This window comes from Lutra lutra, chromosome 18 (genome assembly GCF_902655055.1).
Source record: "Lutra lutra chromosome 18, mLutLut1.2, whole genome shotgun sequence".
NCBI classification, from domain to species: Eukaryota; Metazoa; Chordata; class Mammalia; order Carnivora; family Mustelidae; genus Lutra; species Lutra lutra.
Window position 1 is genome coordinate 38,950,255 of NC_062295.1, and position 18,379 is coordinate 38,968,633.

Sequence of the window (18,379 nt, forward strand, 5' to 3'; positions counted from 1 at the left end):
GAATCGAATTCTAGGTTGGCATTGTTTTCTTATTTCAGTATTTCGAAGATTTTTCTTCTGTTTCACACGTGCACTGGGGCTATTTTTCTTCATGTGTCTTGTGCCTGGGGTTTGTTGAGCTCCTTGGGTCTGTGTTTACTTTTCATCAAATGTGGGGCTTTCTTGCAGCATTTGTCCTTCTCTCCATCCCTGTCCTTTCCTCTAGGGACCCTGCTCATGCAGATGTTGTGTTCCATGATGGCCCCACAGCTCAGGGACGGCCCTGTCAGCCTTAAATATTCCTTTTCTTGTCTATTTCACTAGGGATTGTTTGGGATGTTTTGTGTGTTGGGTTGTTTTCTTTCTTTAGTCTTCAAGGGTGTGAACCTGTCTCCTGCCGCGTCAACTGTGTTGTTAGCCTGTCCGGGGTGTCTGTCAGCCTGGGTGCCGGGGCCTCCCCTCCAGGGATCGGGTCATCTTGCTCTTTGCTCCTCAGCCGCTGAGCTGCTGGACAGCGGACTGTTGCTTCCATGTCCCGACACTTGGAGTAACTGTTCTGGTCCTTGGATGCTACTTCCTGTCTGCCATTCTCGGTGGGTTCCAGTTGATTGATTTTTCTCCTCATTATGGGTCATATTTCCCTACTTCTTTTAATGCCCGCTAGGCCTTGATTAGTTGGTGGACACTGAAGTTTTGGCTTGTTGGATTCTGAATGTTTTTGTATTCATATAAATCTTGAGCTTTTTCAGAGATGCAATTAGGTTTCTTGGAAAGAGTTTGGTCCTTTCAGATCTTGTGTGATTTGCTAGGCCATCCTGGAGCGCTTCTGAGTCTGGAGATAATTATCTCTCGCTCCTGAGCCAAGACCTTCCTGAATAATCCATGAAATGAGAGTTTTCCATTCTGGCTAGTGGTGGGGAAGGCCCTGGTCCTTAGCCTGTGTGCGTGCCAGGCCCTGCTTCCTGGACATGCTTTCTGCTTTGTAAATCATGTGAATGTAGTGCCTTTCAAAAAATTAACTTTAAAAAAATGAAGACAAAAATAAGAGTTTCTCACAGTGAGCTGAAGCCTGCCACATGCCTGTGTCGGCACTGAGCCCACTTCCCCACAGTCTGGCTTCCCTCCCCAGCCCACGCTTGTCCTCAGGCCATCTCCATGGTTCTGTGTCCTCTACGACATGTGGTCACACCTGCTGTGAGCAGACCGACAGATGCAGGACACGTGCAGGCTCCTACCTGTGCTGGTTCATTTTCCCTTGCACCCCATCCCCCAGCTGTGATCAGTGAATATCCCCTGTAGCACCCTCCGCTCTCGGTCAGAGCAGACACGTGGGCCGCACTCCCCGCCTGTGCAAGAACCGGCCCCACCCCCACCCCACAGAGGCGCCCTTGCTGCGGAACGGATGTGCGGGCTGGGGACTGTGTCCTCATGGTCCGGCTCTTCTTGTAGGTTGAAGATTGAGGAACTGGAAGGGGAGCGCAGTCGTCTGGAAGAAGACAAGAGGATGCTGGAAATGCAGCTCGAGCGGTTCACCCTGCAGGTGCGTGTGGGCAGGCGGCCACAGGTGGAGGCTTCTCCCAGCGCTCTGCGTCCCCCCCGGGCGCACCCTGCTCTCCTGGCTTCTCCCTGCGTGTCAGTGTCCGTGCTTCCCACACCCATAGACGCCCTGTCTTCTGGTTCATCAGACTAAGCCGAGTCAGGGACCTCCCAGGACACACGCACCCCTCGTTGGCCGAGAGCATGTGTCCCGGAGCCTAGCAGAGATGGGTGCTGCCTTTGGCCCACATGTCACCAGGCCAGGGTCACGGTCCTGTGCTCCATCAGTGCTCTTCCCCTCTCCCCTCCCCCTACACCAGCCACAGCCTGTGGCCCGTGTGGTGGCTGAGAACCCCCAGGGACCTTCTCTGTTGGGGTCTGTGTCCAGGCCCATCCCCACCTCCCACAGCCGTGAAGTCACACTGCCTTTGACTCTGTTCGCTGTTTTTCGTTGTTATCCTCCTGTCTGAATTGTTCCATGGCGAGGAACCTGCAAGTTCGTGATTACCCAGATTTTGGACAGGCCATTGATTTTATCTTGACACCTATTAGAGGCAAATCAAATCCCTTTTTTATTACCGATGCTGGGAGTCGGGAGCAGTGACAACTCTGATGAGGCACGGCGCCGTGGGCCGTGGCTGGCGGCGGTCAGTGCTAGGAGCTGTGCCGGTTTAATTGGGCCGCGGGCCTCAGAAGGGAGAGCTGGGCTGTTGGCAGGTCGGCCCCAGCTGCCTGTCAGCTGGTCCCTGTCAGAGCAGGCTTGGTGGGTGTCTCCTGCATGTCCGGTTGGGTGCAGCCTGCCAGCGGGGCTGACAGCGGCCCAGGGCCCCCCTCCCCACTGTGATTGGGGTGCATGGAGCCCTGCTAAAATCTTTCATTTCCTTTTTCCCTGCCTCTGGGCTTCCAGGGAGCCTGCTGTGGCTCTTGGCGGGATCTCTGGGGTGCGGTGCAGGTGAGCCCCATGGCTCATGGACGTTCACCACCAGTGCCAGCATGCTGGGAGGTTGGGTGTCCGGTGCTCTTCCCATCTCGAGTCTTCCTGGGTGGAGATACTTGGAGCACCACACCGGCCCTTGGGTGGGGCAGAGGCCTTGCAGCAAGTTCTGGAGCTGCTCATGGCCCAGGGGGCTGGGCTCCCACCCACGGGGCCAGGTAGTGTCTGTCTCCCCACCTATGGGAGCCGGTCAGGAGCTCAGCAGGTGCCACAGCCCAGCCACGGGGGCAGGCCTTGGGGGCCAGGTCTCCGTCCTGCTGGGGCTCAGGTGCATGTGGATGGATGTGACGGGACTCCCTGAGTCTTGGCTGCAGCCCCCGGGTGGGGGTGGCAGGGCTGAAATGCAGAGGAGTGGGTGGCGGAAGCTTCTAGATGGTCACACACGCCTGCTTTCTCTGTTCCGGCGGGTGTCCCGCAGCCAGCCTGCTGTTCCTGCAGCAGTGCCGTTGCTGACCTTGAGAGGCAGGGAGAGGGGGACTGTGATAGCCTCTCCATATTCCTGCTTGCAGCTCAGATCCACGAGGGCCTTCCCTGCGTGGAGACTGGGTCTTGTCTCAGGAAAGTCGGCCATGCACCATTGCTGTGCTCTGAAGACCTTTATCTGTGTCCATGATCGCCAGTGGGAGGTCCCACTACCCCGTTTCCCTGATGAGGAAACATCCGGTCAGGGAGGGGCTGTCATTCGGCCCAGGGTACCCAGCAGAAGGGGCAGAGCTGAGCTGGGAACTCTGTTCCTGGTCTCCTGGTCCGCTCCCCCCACCGGCTACCCCAGCCCGGGTCTGCTGTGTGGTGCAGAGGTTGGCACCCCGGGGCTAAGCCGGCCGTTTCAGAGGGCTGGGACTCTGGCTGAGGCAGCGGCTATTCTGTCTGACTGACCCAGACACCATCCCCTCGTCCGGCTCATGACAAGCACCTGTGAGCTCCGGCCCGGCTGAGTGCGCAGACCCCCAGGACAGACAGGAGTGAAGGCCAGGTGAATGGCCCTGCTGGTCATGCAGAGTGGATGAGAAGGACTTGTGTCTGGCCGAGGCCCAGGTGTCCACCCCCTACTGCCCAGTGAGCCCCCCGCCTCACAGGGTGCAGTCCGGCCACGGGACTCCGGTGTTTCTGAGCACACGCCCCCACACTGTCCCCTCTTCCCTCTGCGACAGGCTTCAAGTTGGGCCGCTTCAAGGAAGATTGATTAAAATCAGCTGCAGTTTGACTTAATTGGGAACATATGCTTGGAGAGGGAGCGCCACTAGTTAGACTTCTTGTAATTAGTTCACAGCTGGTTGGTGAGGAAACAGCTCCGGTTACCGCTCCGAGCCTGGTGTGCGCCTGCTGCTCCACTCGCTCTGGGTGCCCAGACGGCGTTGGGGGCAGGTCTGCCGTGGGGCCGGGGCCCAGCTGCCCCCACACTCGTCCTGGTGCCCCAGCCCACGGAGGGGACTCCCACCAGCCGCCCCGGGGGCGGGGGGGGGGGGGGGCGGGGGGGCGGGGAACTGCAGCTGTCCCGTGCATGCCGCCCTCTAGTGATGGGGAAACAGGCCTGCGGTCGGCTAGCCTGTGAATGGCTCACTCACAGACACCTTCTGTAGAGGCGGGATGGGTTGGACAGGTCCAGAATTCTCCAGGGCTGGGAGTGAGCAGACGGCCTGGATGTCTGGGCCTAGAGGCAGAGGGCGCCCTGTGCTCCCCATGTGGCTGCTGGAGCGGGGGACTGGTAGCCGTGGAGCAGGACGTGCCGCCATGGCCCTGGTTCTCCCTGCCTGGGCCCCCTGCTCCCTCCCACCCCAGCCCTGCTCCATACACCTCTCCACAGGCCTCAGTTTCCCAGAGTCAAGAGAATGATTGAGGAATGGTAGCAGGACACGTCCCATTATCCCTGACCTCCCACTGGCCTTTTCTCAGTGAGTGGGCTCTGGCGTGGGTGGTGGCTGTGGCCCTGGTGTCAGTCAGGCCACTTTGATGACCGTAGTGACAGCCCCCAGGCTGGGTGTCTCACTGCCAACCGAGCAGGGCCACTGCTGCGACTTCTGTGAGTAGAAACCCCGCCATCCTGTGCATCACCTTGATGACAACACACATGCTTTTCCACATTGGAGGTTCTGACGGGCCAGGCTTGGGGACTGTGACAGCCATGGGCCACAGGTGTAGCCGAGAGGAGACCAGACATGGCAGCACCAGGGCCAGGGGCCACATGTCTGTCAGCAGCCTGGCCCGGGCTGGACACCGCATGTGCAAAGCACAGCCGGGCCACGTACGTACATGCACTCTGTGCCCTCGGCCCTGCCGGGTTGGTCCCAGCGCGCGACAAGTATCCTCAAATGTCCAGCAAAGCCGGACAAGCTCCTCCGTGCAGACCCACTTCCTACCGCCCAGATCCTGGCATGAGCGTGGGGGCCCCTGATGCCACCCCTCCACCATCCATCAGTGCTTTTACCGTTTTTTGATGCATTTTAAAGCAAATTGCAAACATCTGCACCCTTCCCTGTAAATGCTTCAGCATGCATGTAATCAAGCAGAATTCATCTCTGGGAGAAGAGCCCACGTCCTGCTGCCCTCAGTGCTGCCTGATCACGCTGTGTATCCAGCCAGGTGACCAGCCGGGGTGGGCGCAAGTCCCGATTCACCCCCTGCCCCCCCAGCCCGCCATTGGCTCCCCAGGACGGGATGGGGCTGCCCATAGCCCACCAGCAGCATTGCTCAGGAAGGGGACCAGACTGCAGCCCAGTGACATTTGAAATAAGTATCGTTTTTGGAAACGGAGTGGGTAGAAAATTGCTGGGTTGCCTGTGAGCGGAAAGCTCACGGTGCCCGTGGAGACGTCCCTGCTCCTGTCCCTGCGTCAGCAGGCAAGCAGCCCTGTCTCATCAGACCCTCCCGGCCTCCACCTCCTTCCCTCTTCCTGAATACGAGGTTGGGGGAGCTGCACTCCTCACACCATCCTGCCCTCTCCCCACTGATGCTGTGACAGGATGGCCCCCAAGGTGCCCACTGGTTCCCTCCCACCTGCAGGTTCCCTCTGCCTGGCCTGGGCCCCCTCCCGGGGACAGACCTCCTCTACCCCACCTGCTCCCACCTGCCCAGGAGCCCTGAGCCCAAGGCAGGCCTGACCTCTGCTTCTCAGAACCCTCCTGCCTCTGACCTTTCCCCTGTGGACTCCGGCTACTGACCACGACCCTGGGCGTGTCCCATCCCTGGCTGGCCCTCTGCCTATGTGTCTGCAGTGCTCTCTGGGCCCCTCCCCAGGGGGGCCAAATCCCATAGGCCATGTGTTGGGGATTCCTGCGTGAAGGGAGAGCCCCAACGAGCATGACCAGAGCTTAGGGGCGCTAGACTGACAGTGGCCAACCACAGCCACAGCTGGTCTGCGACAGGCAGGTGCCGATCTCCGCTGTGCGGGAGTCGCCCCTCACCCCTGCCTCCAGTGCCCAGTGAGGCTCCTTGTCAGCTGCACACATAGAAGGCCTCACGGTCGCTGAAGAAAGAGAGTGGTCCTTCCCTCCAAGCAGATGAAGGAGCCGGGTCCCTCAAGTCCCAAGATCCCCACGTCCTGTGCCTCCATTCCCCCAGCAGAGGCCCATGCCTCCTGCTGCACCGTTGGCTCTCATTCCTGCCCTGACAGCTTGGGGTCTCTGTGTGAGGACCACAGGCCCCCTCATCCAGCTGGCTTTCCCCTCAGTGCTCCCAGCTCCCACGACAACTGTCTGGAGCGCCCCCCCACCCCCCACCCCCGGTCTCTGCCCACCAGCCCTGCCCATCCCTTGGGGCCAGCTTGGGCAGTGCCTTCAGGCCACATCTGGGACTTCTTTGTGGGTCGGTCCTCTGGAGCACGAGCTCTGCAGGCAGTGACCTTGCCTGGCTCCCAGCCCACACTCTCGGGGTGTGGACGAGCGGAGCACACCTGGGGATGCAGCAGCAGGTGACATGGCGAGGAGGTGGGCTCTGGAGGAAGCTGGGGCCAAGCAGCTTGGCCCTGCGTCCTGCGGTGGCTGGGACAGGTTGGTGCCGGAAGTGTTTCGCGGTGTTCCTCTCGTGTAGGATCTCCTCTGACTGCTGGTTGTTTTTCCCCTAACAAATTCTTAGTGCCGGCCCCCCTTTTAACTCAAAAGATGACCTGTTTTCAAACCATTCGGCCCCTTGTTGTTCACGTAACAGATCTGGGAGGTCTCATTGGTTTTCTTATGGCCACTTGATGTGTCCCTGTGATGTGCCATAACATACTGAATTCGGTACCTGTTTGTGGCCTGTCTTCGCCTTCTGCGGCCATAAACGTGGCTGTGGCGCATGTCCTGTGTCTGGCATCTCTGTGTGTGTGCGTGTGTGTAGGATAAACTTCGGATCAAAGGGCACCTGTACTTCTTTTGGTGGCTTCTGCCGGATGGTGCCTCATGGTGGTCTGTCAGCGACCACTGCCCCCCACGGGGGACGGCGTGGGCTGCAGGCTCCCCCGCTGTCCCCCGGGGAGACCTCCTGCCCCCGCAGGTGGGGGGGGCTAGCATGCTTTCAACTTCCAGTCCTTGTATTACACGCGGGAGCGAGGGCGTTTCAGTATGTTCGTGTGTGTTAATGTCCTTGGTCCGTTTTTCAAATGGGTTGTTGGTCGTGTTGATTTCTTGGAGCTTTTTGTATTATGAGGAGCTGAGGTGTTTTGTTTTAAGTTGTGAGTTGTATTTTCCCATTGATCATCTGTCTTTTGACTTTGCTTGAGGCGTCTTTAAGTGAGTGGAAGTTTTTGGTATGTAAGTTTTCATACAGGTGCATCTGTCGGCGTCTCGTCTGTGGCTCAGGTTGTGAAGGAGTTCCTCTATGGCGGTTCGCTTTCACGTGTAAACCTACGGCTACTGCGGCGTTTGCGTTTGGTCTGGTGTTTTACCAGGTATGAAGCCTGCCGTCGGCCTGTTCCCTAGAAGACGCTCGTGCCCATAGCCCCAGGACCGCTGACTGCAAACCTGCCCTCACTGGTGCGGGGTGCTGTCCCCTCGGGCCTGGGGTGCCCCCGGGGATGACACGTCCCCTCCTCCCTGCCCCTGTGACTTCTCCTGCAGGATGTTTCTGGCACCTCTTGTTTATTTTTGTGTGGGCCCTGGAATAAATGTATCTAGTTCCCCAGCCAATGTGGACATTGTTAGGTTTCGTGAGAGGAGAGTGAACCTCTGGGGGCGCAGACGTAGGAGGACAATTACCGTTCTGTGTGGGAACACCGCTCTGTGTACGTTTGTGGGGTCCCCTTTGTGCCCCACCCTCACGCTGACAGGTGTTCATCTCCTATGTTTCTTGGTCGCATCTGCCTCTGGTCAGGGGTCTTCCCTCCAGTGTCTCGGCCGTATGAGCGCACACGCGGACTCGGGGCTCCGCTCCAGCGGTCTGTGACCCAGCCCGGGGCAGCCGCGTGCGCCCCTTCACACGTGGAGTGAGCAAGCAGGCGTGTGCCCCAGGCCTGCACTTCTGGATGGATGTGTAAAACAAGACGCTTGAGGAAAGAGCCCAAGCCTCCCTTCCCCTCCGCAGCGCCCGGCTGCTCATGTTTATTAACGCCGAGGACTAAAAAAAGCCAGCTTGCTGATGTGTACTTGCATGGAGACATTTCCACAAGCACTGATTTCTCTTGATTTTTTTATGAGGAGAATGATGTGTCTTGAATCATAAGCCCCCTCTCATCCCACGAGCCAGTGTCAGCAGGCGTCCCCGCAGGCCTCAAGCCCCCCAGGCTCTGCCCCGCCAGCTCTCTCCCCTGTGTGCTCATGGGGCCTTTCCACCTTGTGACCCTCTGGGTACCGGCTGGCCCACTCTGCCCGCTCTGCCGCTGGCTGTGCTGGAACCACGTGGCAGAGGGAGCGCTGGCTCAGGGTGTAGTGGCCCCGCGCCGTCGGTGGCCCTCAAAGCCTCGCTGCTCTCAGACCGCGTGCTGATACCTCGCCCTCTGCATGCTCCTCACCAAGCGTGCCGGTGAGTGTGCCGGTGGCCAAGCCGTCTGTGAGCCTAGAGGCTGGGCGTGATGAGATGTCATGTGTGTCCCTTCGAGGCAAGCTGAATTTTCCTTGGAGTGGGGCTGGAGTGTCGCGGCCACAGGCTGAGGCTGGTGGGCAAAGGCAGCGCCATCATCCTAAGACCACCCATGTGTCCTGGGCCCTGCTCAGCCAGCTATAGCCTCGTGCCCAGTAGCACCCGGTGTCCCTCCTGGGAACCAAGGCCTCGAGCCCCTGGGGCAGAGCTAGGAGAGACCCGTTGTCCTGACGCCAGTGCAGGGCTTCCTGGCCATCATAGCAGTTCCCCCAGCTCCTGTCAAGTTCAGAGGTGTCCATGGAGACACCTCTGAGACGCAGAACGGGCTAAAGGAAGGCCAGCTTAGGGAGCACTTGTCCTGGGCTTCCTGTCCTTTGGGAGTGTCCCAGGACTAGCAGGACACCCGGCCCCACCCTGCACGCCGGGGTCCTGTCCCGGTGGGTGATGGCCTCCACAGGCCCCTTTCACAGCCTGTCACTTTCTCCCCATGAGGCCCGCAGCCTGGATTTGGATCCCATCCTGCTCCTGTCTCCTTGACACTGGCCGAGGGCATGGCCCCACCGGCTGCCATGGCTTGTCCCTTCAGGGCTGGCTGTGTGGCGCTAGACACAGTATGCACACAGACCCCCGTCATCAATCAGGACAGCCCACTGAGAGGTGGAGGCTTTGGCCACAGGTGATGGTGAGTGCCCAGCTTCTGAATCAAGCCTCTGTCCTGGCGAATGAGGGGAAATGAAGGAATAGGAGCCGGGCTTGTGTCGTCCCTGGCCTCTTCCTCGGCCATGTTGGCCCAGGGCAGACGGAGGCTTGCAGAATACCTGCTGCCCCCTCACTGAAATGCCTCTGGCTTGAGGAAGGGACTTGCCTCTGTGGCCACCACCCCTGGGCCTCTATCCCCTTTACTGCCCCCCCCCCACGCCCCCAGTGACCAGTCATGGGCAGGTGTGTGGGTCTCCCATCTGCTCTGGGCCTCAGTTTCTAAATCTCTGAGACAAGAAGTGGGCTGGCTGCTCATGGTGCTGGAGATCCGACAGGCGGTGGGTGGTGGCATGGAGCTTAGCCTGTGCTGCTCTGTGTGACTTCTGCCACCACTCCCTACACTGTCCACATGCAGCTGGCACACTGTCCCATGGGCTCCCGCTCCCCCACTCTGGGGGACGAGGCCTGCTGGGTGCCTAAGGCTTCAGAGGCAGGGAGTGTCCCCAGGAGCCCACTAAGCACCAAGCAAGATCCTTGCTGGCTCCCCGCCGCCTGTGGGACCTGCCCAAGGTCATGTAGCTCCTGAGCCCCAGGAGCACCAGCCCTGGGCCTGTGCAGAGCCAGTCCACAGGCTCGGGGACAGCAGGCAGAAGACGACACAGGGCCAGGGTGGGGGATCAGGGTCACAACGGCAGGGCCCAGGGAGGCCCTGAGACCCAGCAGGTGCCCCTGAGGCCTCTGCTCTTCTTCCTGAGCTGTGCTTCCCTCAGCCAGGAGAGAGATTGATTTAGCTTAGAGGCCGGGTGATTTATAAATATGCATGAGGACCAGCACTTACTTAACCGTGCTGTTTAATTCTCCCTGCATCCCTGCCTCTTCCAGCAGGGCCCGTTGGTATGCGCGTCAGGTCTGGCAGCAGGCGCCCTCCCTCCCGGGCCGTGGGCCAAGGGGCAGCAGTTCCTTGCCTGGCTTGCCAGGGCCGCCGTCCACAGCACGTGTGGCCACAGGCTGGGCGAGGGCCCCCGGGGCTCACTCTCTGTGCAGGCCTGTGAGCACTAGGCCCAGAGGGCCCTCAGGGATGGTGGCCACTGCCCTCAGTCTTCTGCTGATGGGAGAGGGCCGGCACGGGCTGGGGCAGAGGGGCCCCTGGTGCTGCTTGCCACCCCACACCCCGTGGGCCCGGACGCAGAGGGAGCGGCCGTTCTCCCCAGCTAGCATGGAGTCGGGGAGCAAGAGGAAAATCCTCGCTGTGGGGGCAAGTGGGGTGCACCCTGCGGCCCAGCCCCCTGCCCCCAGCACACGGCTGGTGGTCACAGAGGCAGGTCCCTTCTGGAAATGTGCAGCAGATGTCCCCACGACCCTGGCTAGCCCCTGTCTGGCCCTGGTTGGCTTCAACTAGGTTGTTCTCTGGCAGGGGCGCCGGCTCCTGGCGCGAGCGACACAGGTGTGTGTTGCGTGAGGGATCTCACCAGCTGGTCTGAGGACGCCTGCAACTTGGCCTTTGGAGATTCTTGTCAGGACCGCCCGCGTCTTAGCTGCGAATCGATCAAGGGGACGACACATCTCAGCGCCTGGTAGCCATGTCCCCTTCTCACTCCGAGCTGCCCCTTGGTCACAGATGCCCGCAGAGTTGCCCACTCTGTCCCTTGTGCTGGGCGCTCCTGCCACTCATGGTGGAGACGGTAGTGCTCGGGAACAGCTCTGCTCCCTGGGCGCTTGCGCTGTCCTCTGGGTGGGAGGTCGGCTGCGAAGCAGAGGTTCCACGACGCATGCTGCCCAAAGAGCCAGGTGGGAGCTCGAGGGTGGCCCTTGGTGGTGCAGGGCCACTGGCTCCCCTCGGTGGGTCCTTATGGGGTGCTGGCTATGGGTGAGGCACTGGGTTCCCTTTCCCCATCCTCATGGGATCCCCACCTGCTGGAAGCATCTGGGAGCCTCTGCTCTCGGGGGCTGGACGTCCTGTGATCAGCCAGCCGGGGGCACCTGTGTCTCCCTTCCTTCCTGGACCTCCCTGGGGTCCACCGCACGATGCTGCCCACACAGAAGCAGAAGGACGGCCTCCTTGCTTCGAGAGGGGATGGTGTAGCAGGCGCTGTCCAGCTACGCGGTCCCGACACATGGGTCAGCGCCTGTCTGCCCCATGACTGCCCCATGACAGCTCCGCAGGGCATGGGGAGGGGAGAAGGATGGGGTTTGTGGGCGATCCTAGGATGACCACAGTGCCCATTTCCAGTTTGGCTGGGCCTACAGGCAGCTGCCCTGGGAACCAGTCTTCTCTGGACCCTGGGAAGACAGCATTTGGCCACCTGGTATGTACGCTTTCCAATTCCAAACCTGGGCAGACTCCTGAGGGGCCCCGATGGCACCCACCAGCTTCACTTTCCCCTCACCTCCTCCAGCCCTCAGCTTTCTGAGCTCAGTGTGGAAGGCTCCAGGTGGCAGGTGCCAGCGGCACACCCAGGCCCTCAGGGCATTGACACCTCGCTTCGGGGACTCGGTCTGTGCACCCCCCGCCCCCAGCTCCCTCCCCGCCAACCAGCCTCTCTGCAGTCATGGCTGAGAGGCAGCTGCTAGGGTTTTTCTGGGACCCAGGCTGGCCGATGCGCTACCTTGCAGTCTCAGGTCTGCATGTGCTAGTTAGGCACCTCAAAATACCCATGTGTCAAGACTCAGATGAAACAGGCCTGAGCAGAGGGGCCTGGCTCCTGCCGGACATCTCTAGGGAGGACAGACAGCAGAGCTCTGTCCTCGGGATGGGGGCCCAGCAGTGTGTGGGGTCTCGGGGCGGCCAGTCCAGGCAGCCATGGGGGCCTGCAGGAGCCCTGAGGGCCCGGGGCTGGGAGCCTGAGCCCAGGAAACTGGTCTGAGAACATGAGGTCAGGGAACGTCCCTCAGGGGGGACCGTGGCGGCAAATTCTGACCAGCCATGGGGGCACAAGGGTGCCCAGGAAGCTCAGAGATGTTGCGGCCTGGCTGCTGGTTGGGTGCCTCCTGAGGCCCTGGAGACAAGGAGAGCCACTGGTGGGGCCAGGCCCAGCTCTCGGGTCCTGACAGGACAGCTGAGAGGTGCCCAGGTAGATAGGTGCGCGCCCCCAGCTCTTCCAGCTGGCCCCAGGGTGACGCGGGAGGTGGGGGCCTGTGCCACTGTCAGCACACGTTCCCTCACTGGGCCCGGGGCTGCTCTCCCATCTGCATGCCAGCTTTTAACCCCAACACTTGCTTTTTTTTCTCTTCTTTTTTTTTTAAATAGCTGTGTGGGGATTGGATTTATGTATCACTTACCTCACTCATTTGAAACGAGAGTGATTTGGTGGTTTTGGTGGACTTGCAGATGGCGTACCACTCTCATTACCTCAGGACGCCGTCCCGTGCCCTGCCCCTGCGATACCTCTGTCTCCTGCCCTGCGCAGGCCCTGGCCCACTTGCCACCTGTGTGGGGTCCTGTCCTGGGGGTGCTCTGTGAGGGGCTTCTCTCCCTGGGCATTGTGCATCTAAGGAGCACGTGTGTTGTTGTGGGTGTCAGAGCTGAGTAACGTTCCCTTGTGTGGACGTGGTTCTCCCCGCCTTTCATCTGCCGTGAATAGTGATGCTGTGAGTATTTCTTCACAGGCAGACCCCGGTGTGTAGGCCTGCTGGGCTGTATGGTGACTCCACATTCAACTACTTGAGGACCTGTTACCATTTTATACCCACAGCCCTGGTCCTTGGGGGCTCGGCCTCCTCCCCGCCCTCGCCAAGGCTTGTTATCTCATGGGGACTTTGGTTTCCCTTTCCCTGAGGAGCGATGACATCAGCTTTGGGCATCTTGTCATGTACTTACTTGGGTTTGTGTCTCCTCCTTGGAGAAGTGTGTCATCAGACCCTGCCCAACTTTTCATCTGTTACCTGGTCTCGTCTCCACTGAGTCAGTATCGTGGGTACAAGTCACGTACTTGATGTGTGACTCATGAGTATTTTCTCCTGTTTTGTACGTTGTCTTTTCCTTCTCTCAAAGGTGTCTTTCGAAGCACAAAGTTTTTCACTGCGATGACATCCAGTTTGTTTTCCTTTTTCTTTTCTTCTTTGTGTCTAGCATCCTGTCCAGGAATGCATGGTGGAATCCATTGTCACGAAGGCTTAAGCTGACATTTTTTTCCTGGGAATTGTAGTTTTAGCTCTTATGCTTAGGTGTTTGATTAGGAGTTGGGTTTTACATATGGCGTGAGGTAGGGGTCCGGCCTCACATATTTGCCTACGGGTGTCCCGTGGCCCAGCACGTGTATTAAAGGACTATTCTTCCCCGTTGAGTGGTCTTGGCAGAACTATAGGAAATTGCTGGCTATAGATGAGAGAGTCTCCTGTGGGCTCTCGATTCTCCTCCGGTGAGTTCCCCATCTATACCAGGGCCGGCATCCAAGTGCATGGCTCCTGTAATCGAGGTGGGGGTCTTTGTGCCGTACCCCCTTCAGGGTGGCCAGGTTATTCAGGGTTCTCCCAAGCCCCTTGCAGTGCCACGTGACTTTGGGAAGCAGCTGGTGTCTGGGTGATGCGGGATGAAGGGCACGTGCCCACCAGCTGGGTGCGGTCATTGTCACACATGCCGTCCTCCGGTCTGTGGGTGCTTATTTCCGTCTCTGGTCCTTGCCAGCACTGTTTGTTCACTATTGTTTTCAGTGTGCTCTGGCTCGGCTGTGTGGGCTGAGGACGCTCCCCCATCACTGGCACCAGCACTCTGGAAACCAGCCTCTGGCCCAGCCTCGGCGCGGCCTGCCACACAGCCCGTAGTGCGTCCCTGCAGGAGAACCTTCCTCCCCCTCCCACTTTCCTGCTCAGATTCTTCCCACCTAAGGTCAGCAAACCTGAGCCCGTGGGCCAGGTCCAGCCGGCCGTGGATTTTGGCAAATAGAGCTCTCTTGTAACGTAGCAGTGCCCATCTTTCTACATACGTCTGTGGCTGCCTATGCAGTACAGTGGCAACAGAGGCTGTGTGGCCCACAAAACCTGAATATGTGCTTTGTGCCCACTCGTGGAAAGGATTGCTGGCCCACATGATAGCCATCTCCAGGAAACAGGAGAGCAGACCACCAGGCTCGTCTCCCCAGACCATCTGCCCCAGCTTTCGGGGCCCTAAGCCTCTATGCCCTGACCCATTCTCTACCTGTTTCCACTAAAATGAGGGTTTTGTGAAAGACGGAGCGTGATCACAGATGGGATGGAGCAGGGCATGCGCTGTGACCCTGGGCTTCTATGCGGGGCTCCTCATTCCTGGTGCTGCAGTGCGGGCCTTCAGCCCCTGCAGCAGGAGGAGGGCCTGGGACTGCCTGCCCAGTGGTACTGGCTGGCCTTTCCCCCAGCTAGCTGTGTATCCTCCCACTTGTCCTCCACAGTCGGGCCGGGGCAGGGGTCAGTGGGGCACTGTCTTGGCACTGTGGTTACCCAGGTTGGAGTGTAACCCCTCGGTGCTGTTCTTTGCAGAATCCCAAAAGTCTGGCTCTGGAGCCTCCCAGGAGCCTGCTGCCCACCCGGTGGGAACCAGGATGCCCTTAGGGCTCATCTCATTTCTTTCATGGCCTCCTTGAGAGACAGCATCTGTTCCGTGTTGCTTTGTTATTAACACCCCAAAACATAGTGGCTTAACACAGCAGCTTCCTTGCTCAGCACGGGCGTCTGGGTGACTGTACTCGTGTTCCCCGGGCACTAGCTCCAGCTTTCAGTGGGTGGACCTGCAGGGAGGCTGGAAGAGTCAAGGCCTCTCTTGGGGTCTTCGTCCCAGGGAGGCTCTGTCGGGGTCTGCGTGCAGCCTCTGATGCTTCAGAAGAGGCCACACAACGCATATACTCAGACCTAGATGCGCCATGTCGACCTAGAGGCTGTGGGGGACTCCACAGGGAGGATGCGTGGGGCAGTGGGCACTGAGACCTGATCTGGAACCTTCCTGCTGTGGCTGCTTGTCTGGAGAGGGGGCTCAGGCCTGCCATGGGTGCTCATGCATGGGACTGTCTCCCAGGAAGCAGCCTGCCCTCAGCTGTGGGGAGGGAGCGGGTCATGCCCGCAGGCGCATTGCTATTCCATCCTTGTATCGGTCCCAGAAGTGGGGCACCAGCGTTGGACACTGGTCCTCAGGCAGAAGCAGGCGCAGTCAGGATGGCGCCGGCGGATGTGCCTTTAGGCTCACTTGTCAATTTGACCGTAGAGAGGAAAAATGCCCTGGTGGGCTGGGACGCCCGGGATGCCATAGGCTTATGGGGCATGTGACGGCCTCCCAGCCTGATTCTGTGGGGGCCAGCCTGCTTGGGGAGCTCACTCCCTAAGACCCAGGGCTGGCAGGCTCCGCGCTGCCTGGACAGTGGATAGCTGTGCTTGGCCATCCCTGACCCCCTCTGCAGGCCCGTCTCAGTGCAGGGATGAGCCTGGGGTGTGGACCACAGCCCCCATCCCTGCCCCAGACCCCCTCGGGAGGGCCTCCCAGCTCCTTTGACGTCCTCTCCAGCGGAGTCAGGGATGTGGCCCCGCCTGCCCTGCTGGGTCCTTACGGTCCGCACAGATGGAGGGAATGGGCAATACCCAGTCTCACACCTGGGGAGTCTGGCTGTGGCCCCCTGTCAGCTGATGTGCCCAGGAGACCTTCCATCTTCTTTACCCACTGCGGACATGCTGAGGAAGTGCTTCGCGGTGGCACAAAACTTCATGGTCCGTGACAGACCTCAGAGCACATCACTGTCACTCCCTGACATTCCTGAGGGCTGGGTCCATCCATGTTTCCCAGGGGAGGGAGCTCAAGGCCGTGGTGAGCAGTGTGTGGGTGGGGGCAGCTAAGCTCACCCTGGCGCTGGCCATAGGTGCCATCTCCGTGACAGGTGCCTCCCCCCTGGAGGTGGAGGCCAGGCCATGGGACCTTGTCTGCTGGGCTCTGCTGTCAGCCTGTTGGGGCTCCCAGGGCAGGACCAGGTCAGAGGTCATCCTAGCCAGGACACTGTGGCCTCTGCCCACCATCTGGGGCGGTTGGGGATTCTGCTCTCTGTGGCCAGAGCTGGGAGGAGCAGGAGCTTTTGCAGGTCACCCCCAGACTGGGGAGATGACTCTCGCTGCAGCAGAATTGGCTTGGGTGCCAACCCCATGGCTCTACCCTCGCTGTAAATGCCGGGAGCCGAGGCCTCCCCATGCTGGGCCTGCTTGTGTTAACTCCTGTAGGGAGTGGGTCGTTTGTCCCAGCTCATCAGACCCTCATCAAATGGTGAGGCTTTCCCTGCTTGGGTTCCTCCCTCTGTCCGCCCCATCTGGCTGAGCCCTGCTGGATCCCAAAATCCCCTAGCACATGTTTTCTATGCCCACAGTTCGCCCTCGAGGGGAGGACCACCCCAGGATGCCATGGTCCAGGGTGGGAGTGGTGGTTGTCCTTCCCACCCACATGTGTTTGGCATCTCCATAACAGAGGATGACATTCCAGAACCTTGATGTCTGGGCGCAGGTCCCTGATTCACCCCACACCTGCCTCCCTGTGCAGCCCCCTGACATCAGCGGTCACTTCCCGTCTCCAGCCAGGAGAGCATCTACTTCGTGGCTGGGGAAGGAAGGGACTTGACTCTCTGGCTCAGCAGGGGTGGGTCCAGGCCCAAGGACTGCTCACCCATCTTTGTTCTTACACTTTTGAAGGGTTGAAGGAAAACCAAAGGAAGGATGGCATTTGGGGACTCGTGTGTGACAAGAGTTGGGTCTGTGTTTTTGCACGGCTCATGGCTTACTCCTGGGTGCCCAGTGCAGACACCAATTGGGCTGGTGGATGGAGGCGTGTGCCCGTGAAGCCTTACACTCCCTCCCTGTGTGCCCAAACCCCCACCCCAGCCCACAAGGGCCCAGAAAGCAAGCTGCCAGGCCGTCTGCTGCCACCGGGCCTCTGCCCAGCTGCGTGGGGCAGATAGATTTCACATACTTGCTTATCTTTCCCAGACTGTTCAAATTCGAGGAGTAACACTGCCTTCTAGCCTGAGAGTCTATGATTCAGCCAAAGCTACAGAATCTCTCTTTAATCCTTTGGGGTTTTTACAAGGTTCTCAGAACCCATCAAGAGCTCTGAGTCTTCCCCACTCAGTGCCTTCCCCAGCAGGCTCCTCGGAGTCCCGGGCCCCCACCCTCTGGTGGCCGCAGGTGGCCTTCCTCTCTCTCTCCGAGGTGATGCCAGCAGAGAGGGGCTCAGGGGGCCGTGGCTACTGGCCCGCAGCTGAAGCTGGTGTCTGTTCTCCCCTCCTACCATGGGGCTTATGGGCTGCCTTCCCCTGTGCCTAGAACACCCAGAAGTGTTTTACTTTCCAGAGGGGGCATGTAGAAGGGAGACGATCCTGCTGCTCCCTCCCCCAGCCCCATCCCCCTCCCCTTTGCAGGCACCTGCAGGTGTTCTGGGCTGGCGGCTGGCCCCGCCCCGGGCCCCCATGATGGCTGCAGTGTCCTTCAGTGGCGGGGCAGGACCACACCCAAGGCAGCTTCAGCTCGTGCACTGACCCTGGTGCACTTGACGGATGTGTCTGCAGCCAGCCTCCTTCCCAGGGGAGTGGGATGATCGGAATAAGGGCTCTGCCCCTCCCCCATCCCATTTTTCCGGGAAGAGAGAGGAGAAACATGGCAGCGGGAGATGGGACTGTTGTCGAGGAGAAGGCAAAGAACGGCGGATAGGGCGGGAGGGAAGTTTGGCTGTGGTTGTTCTTCTGGCCCAGGTGCCTCACCAGCAGAGATGGGATGGGGTGGTGGGCCAGCGGCCTCCTGCCCGTCTGCTCAGGAGACACGGGCCTCCCAGAGCACCTGGCTGGAGGGAGACCTTGGACCTGCCCCAGAATGGGTCCGGGGCCTTCCTCAAAGCAGTGCCAACTCTCTGCTCTGGCAGAGCTGAGGCCCTTGAGGCAGCCCTCTCCCTCCCCTGCCCTGTTGTGGCCCCTGTCCTTGTCAGGGAGGCCGGAGAGGGATGGCGAGAGAGACGTGGCCAGGGCTGTGACCCCACAAACATCTCTCCCAACAGAAGAGGCAGCATCTCCTGGATCCTGAGCCTCCAGGAGCCAATTTTGTGTGGAGGGGGAGCTTCCCAGGCCTGGCTCCCAGCCCACCCCCACTCGCCTGGGCCACAGGGCAAGTCGTCCAGACTATAAACTGGAGCTGCTCTTGGCAGATCCAAGAGCATGAGGGCAAAAGGCTGGGACCCCCCCCCCACAAACTGAC

At 59.9% G+C, this 18,379-nt stretch overlaps 1 protein-coding gene across 4 annotated transcripts in view; it reads left to right on the plus strand.

The window, feature by feature from the left end:
* Positions 1-18,379, plus strand: part of MAD1L1 (mitotic arrest deficient 1 like 1) — a 316,809-nt gene that overhangs the window by 222,717 nt on the left and 75,713 nt on the right. For all 4 annotated transcript variants that reach the window (XM_047713391.1, XM_047713392.1, XM_047713393.1 and 1 more), the window contains one exon: positions 1,429-1,519. In XM_047713391.1, the coding sequence (XP_047569347.1) occupies positions 1,429-1,519 (91 nt within the window). The remainder of the gene's footprint in view (positions 1-1,428; positions 1,520-18,379) is intronic.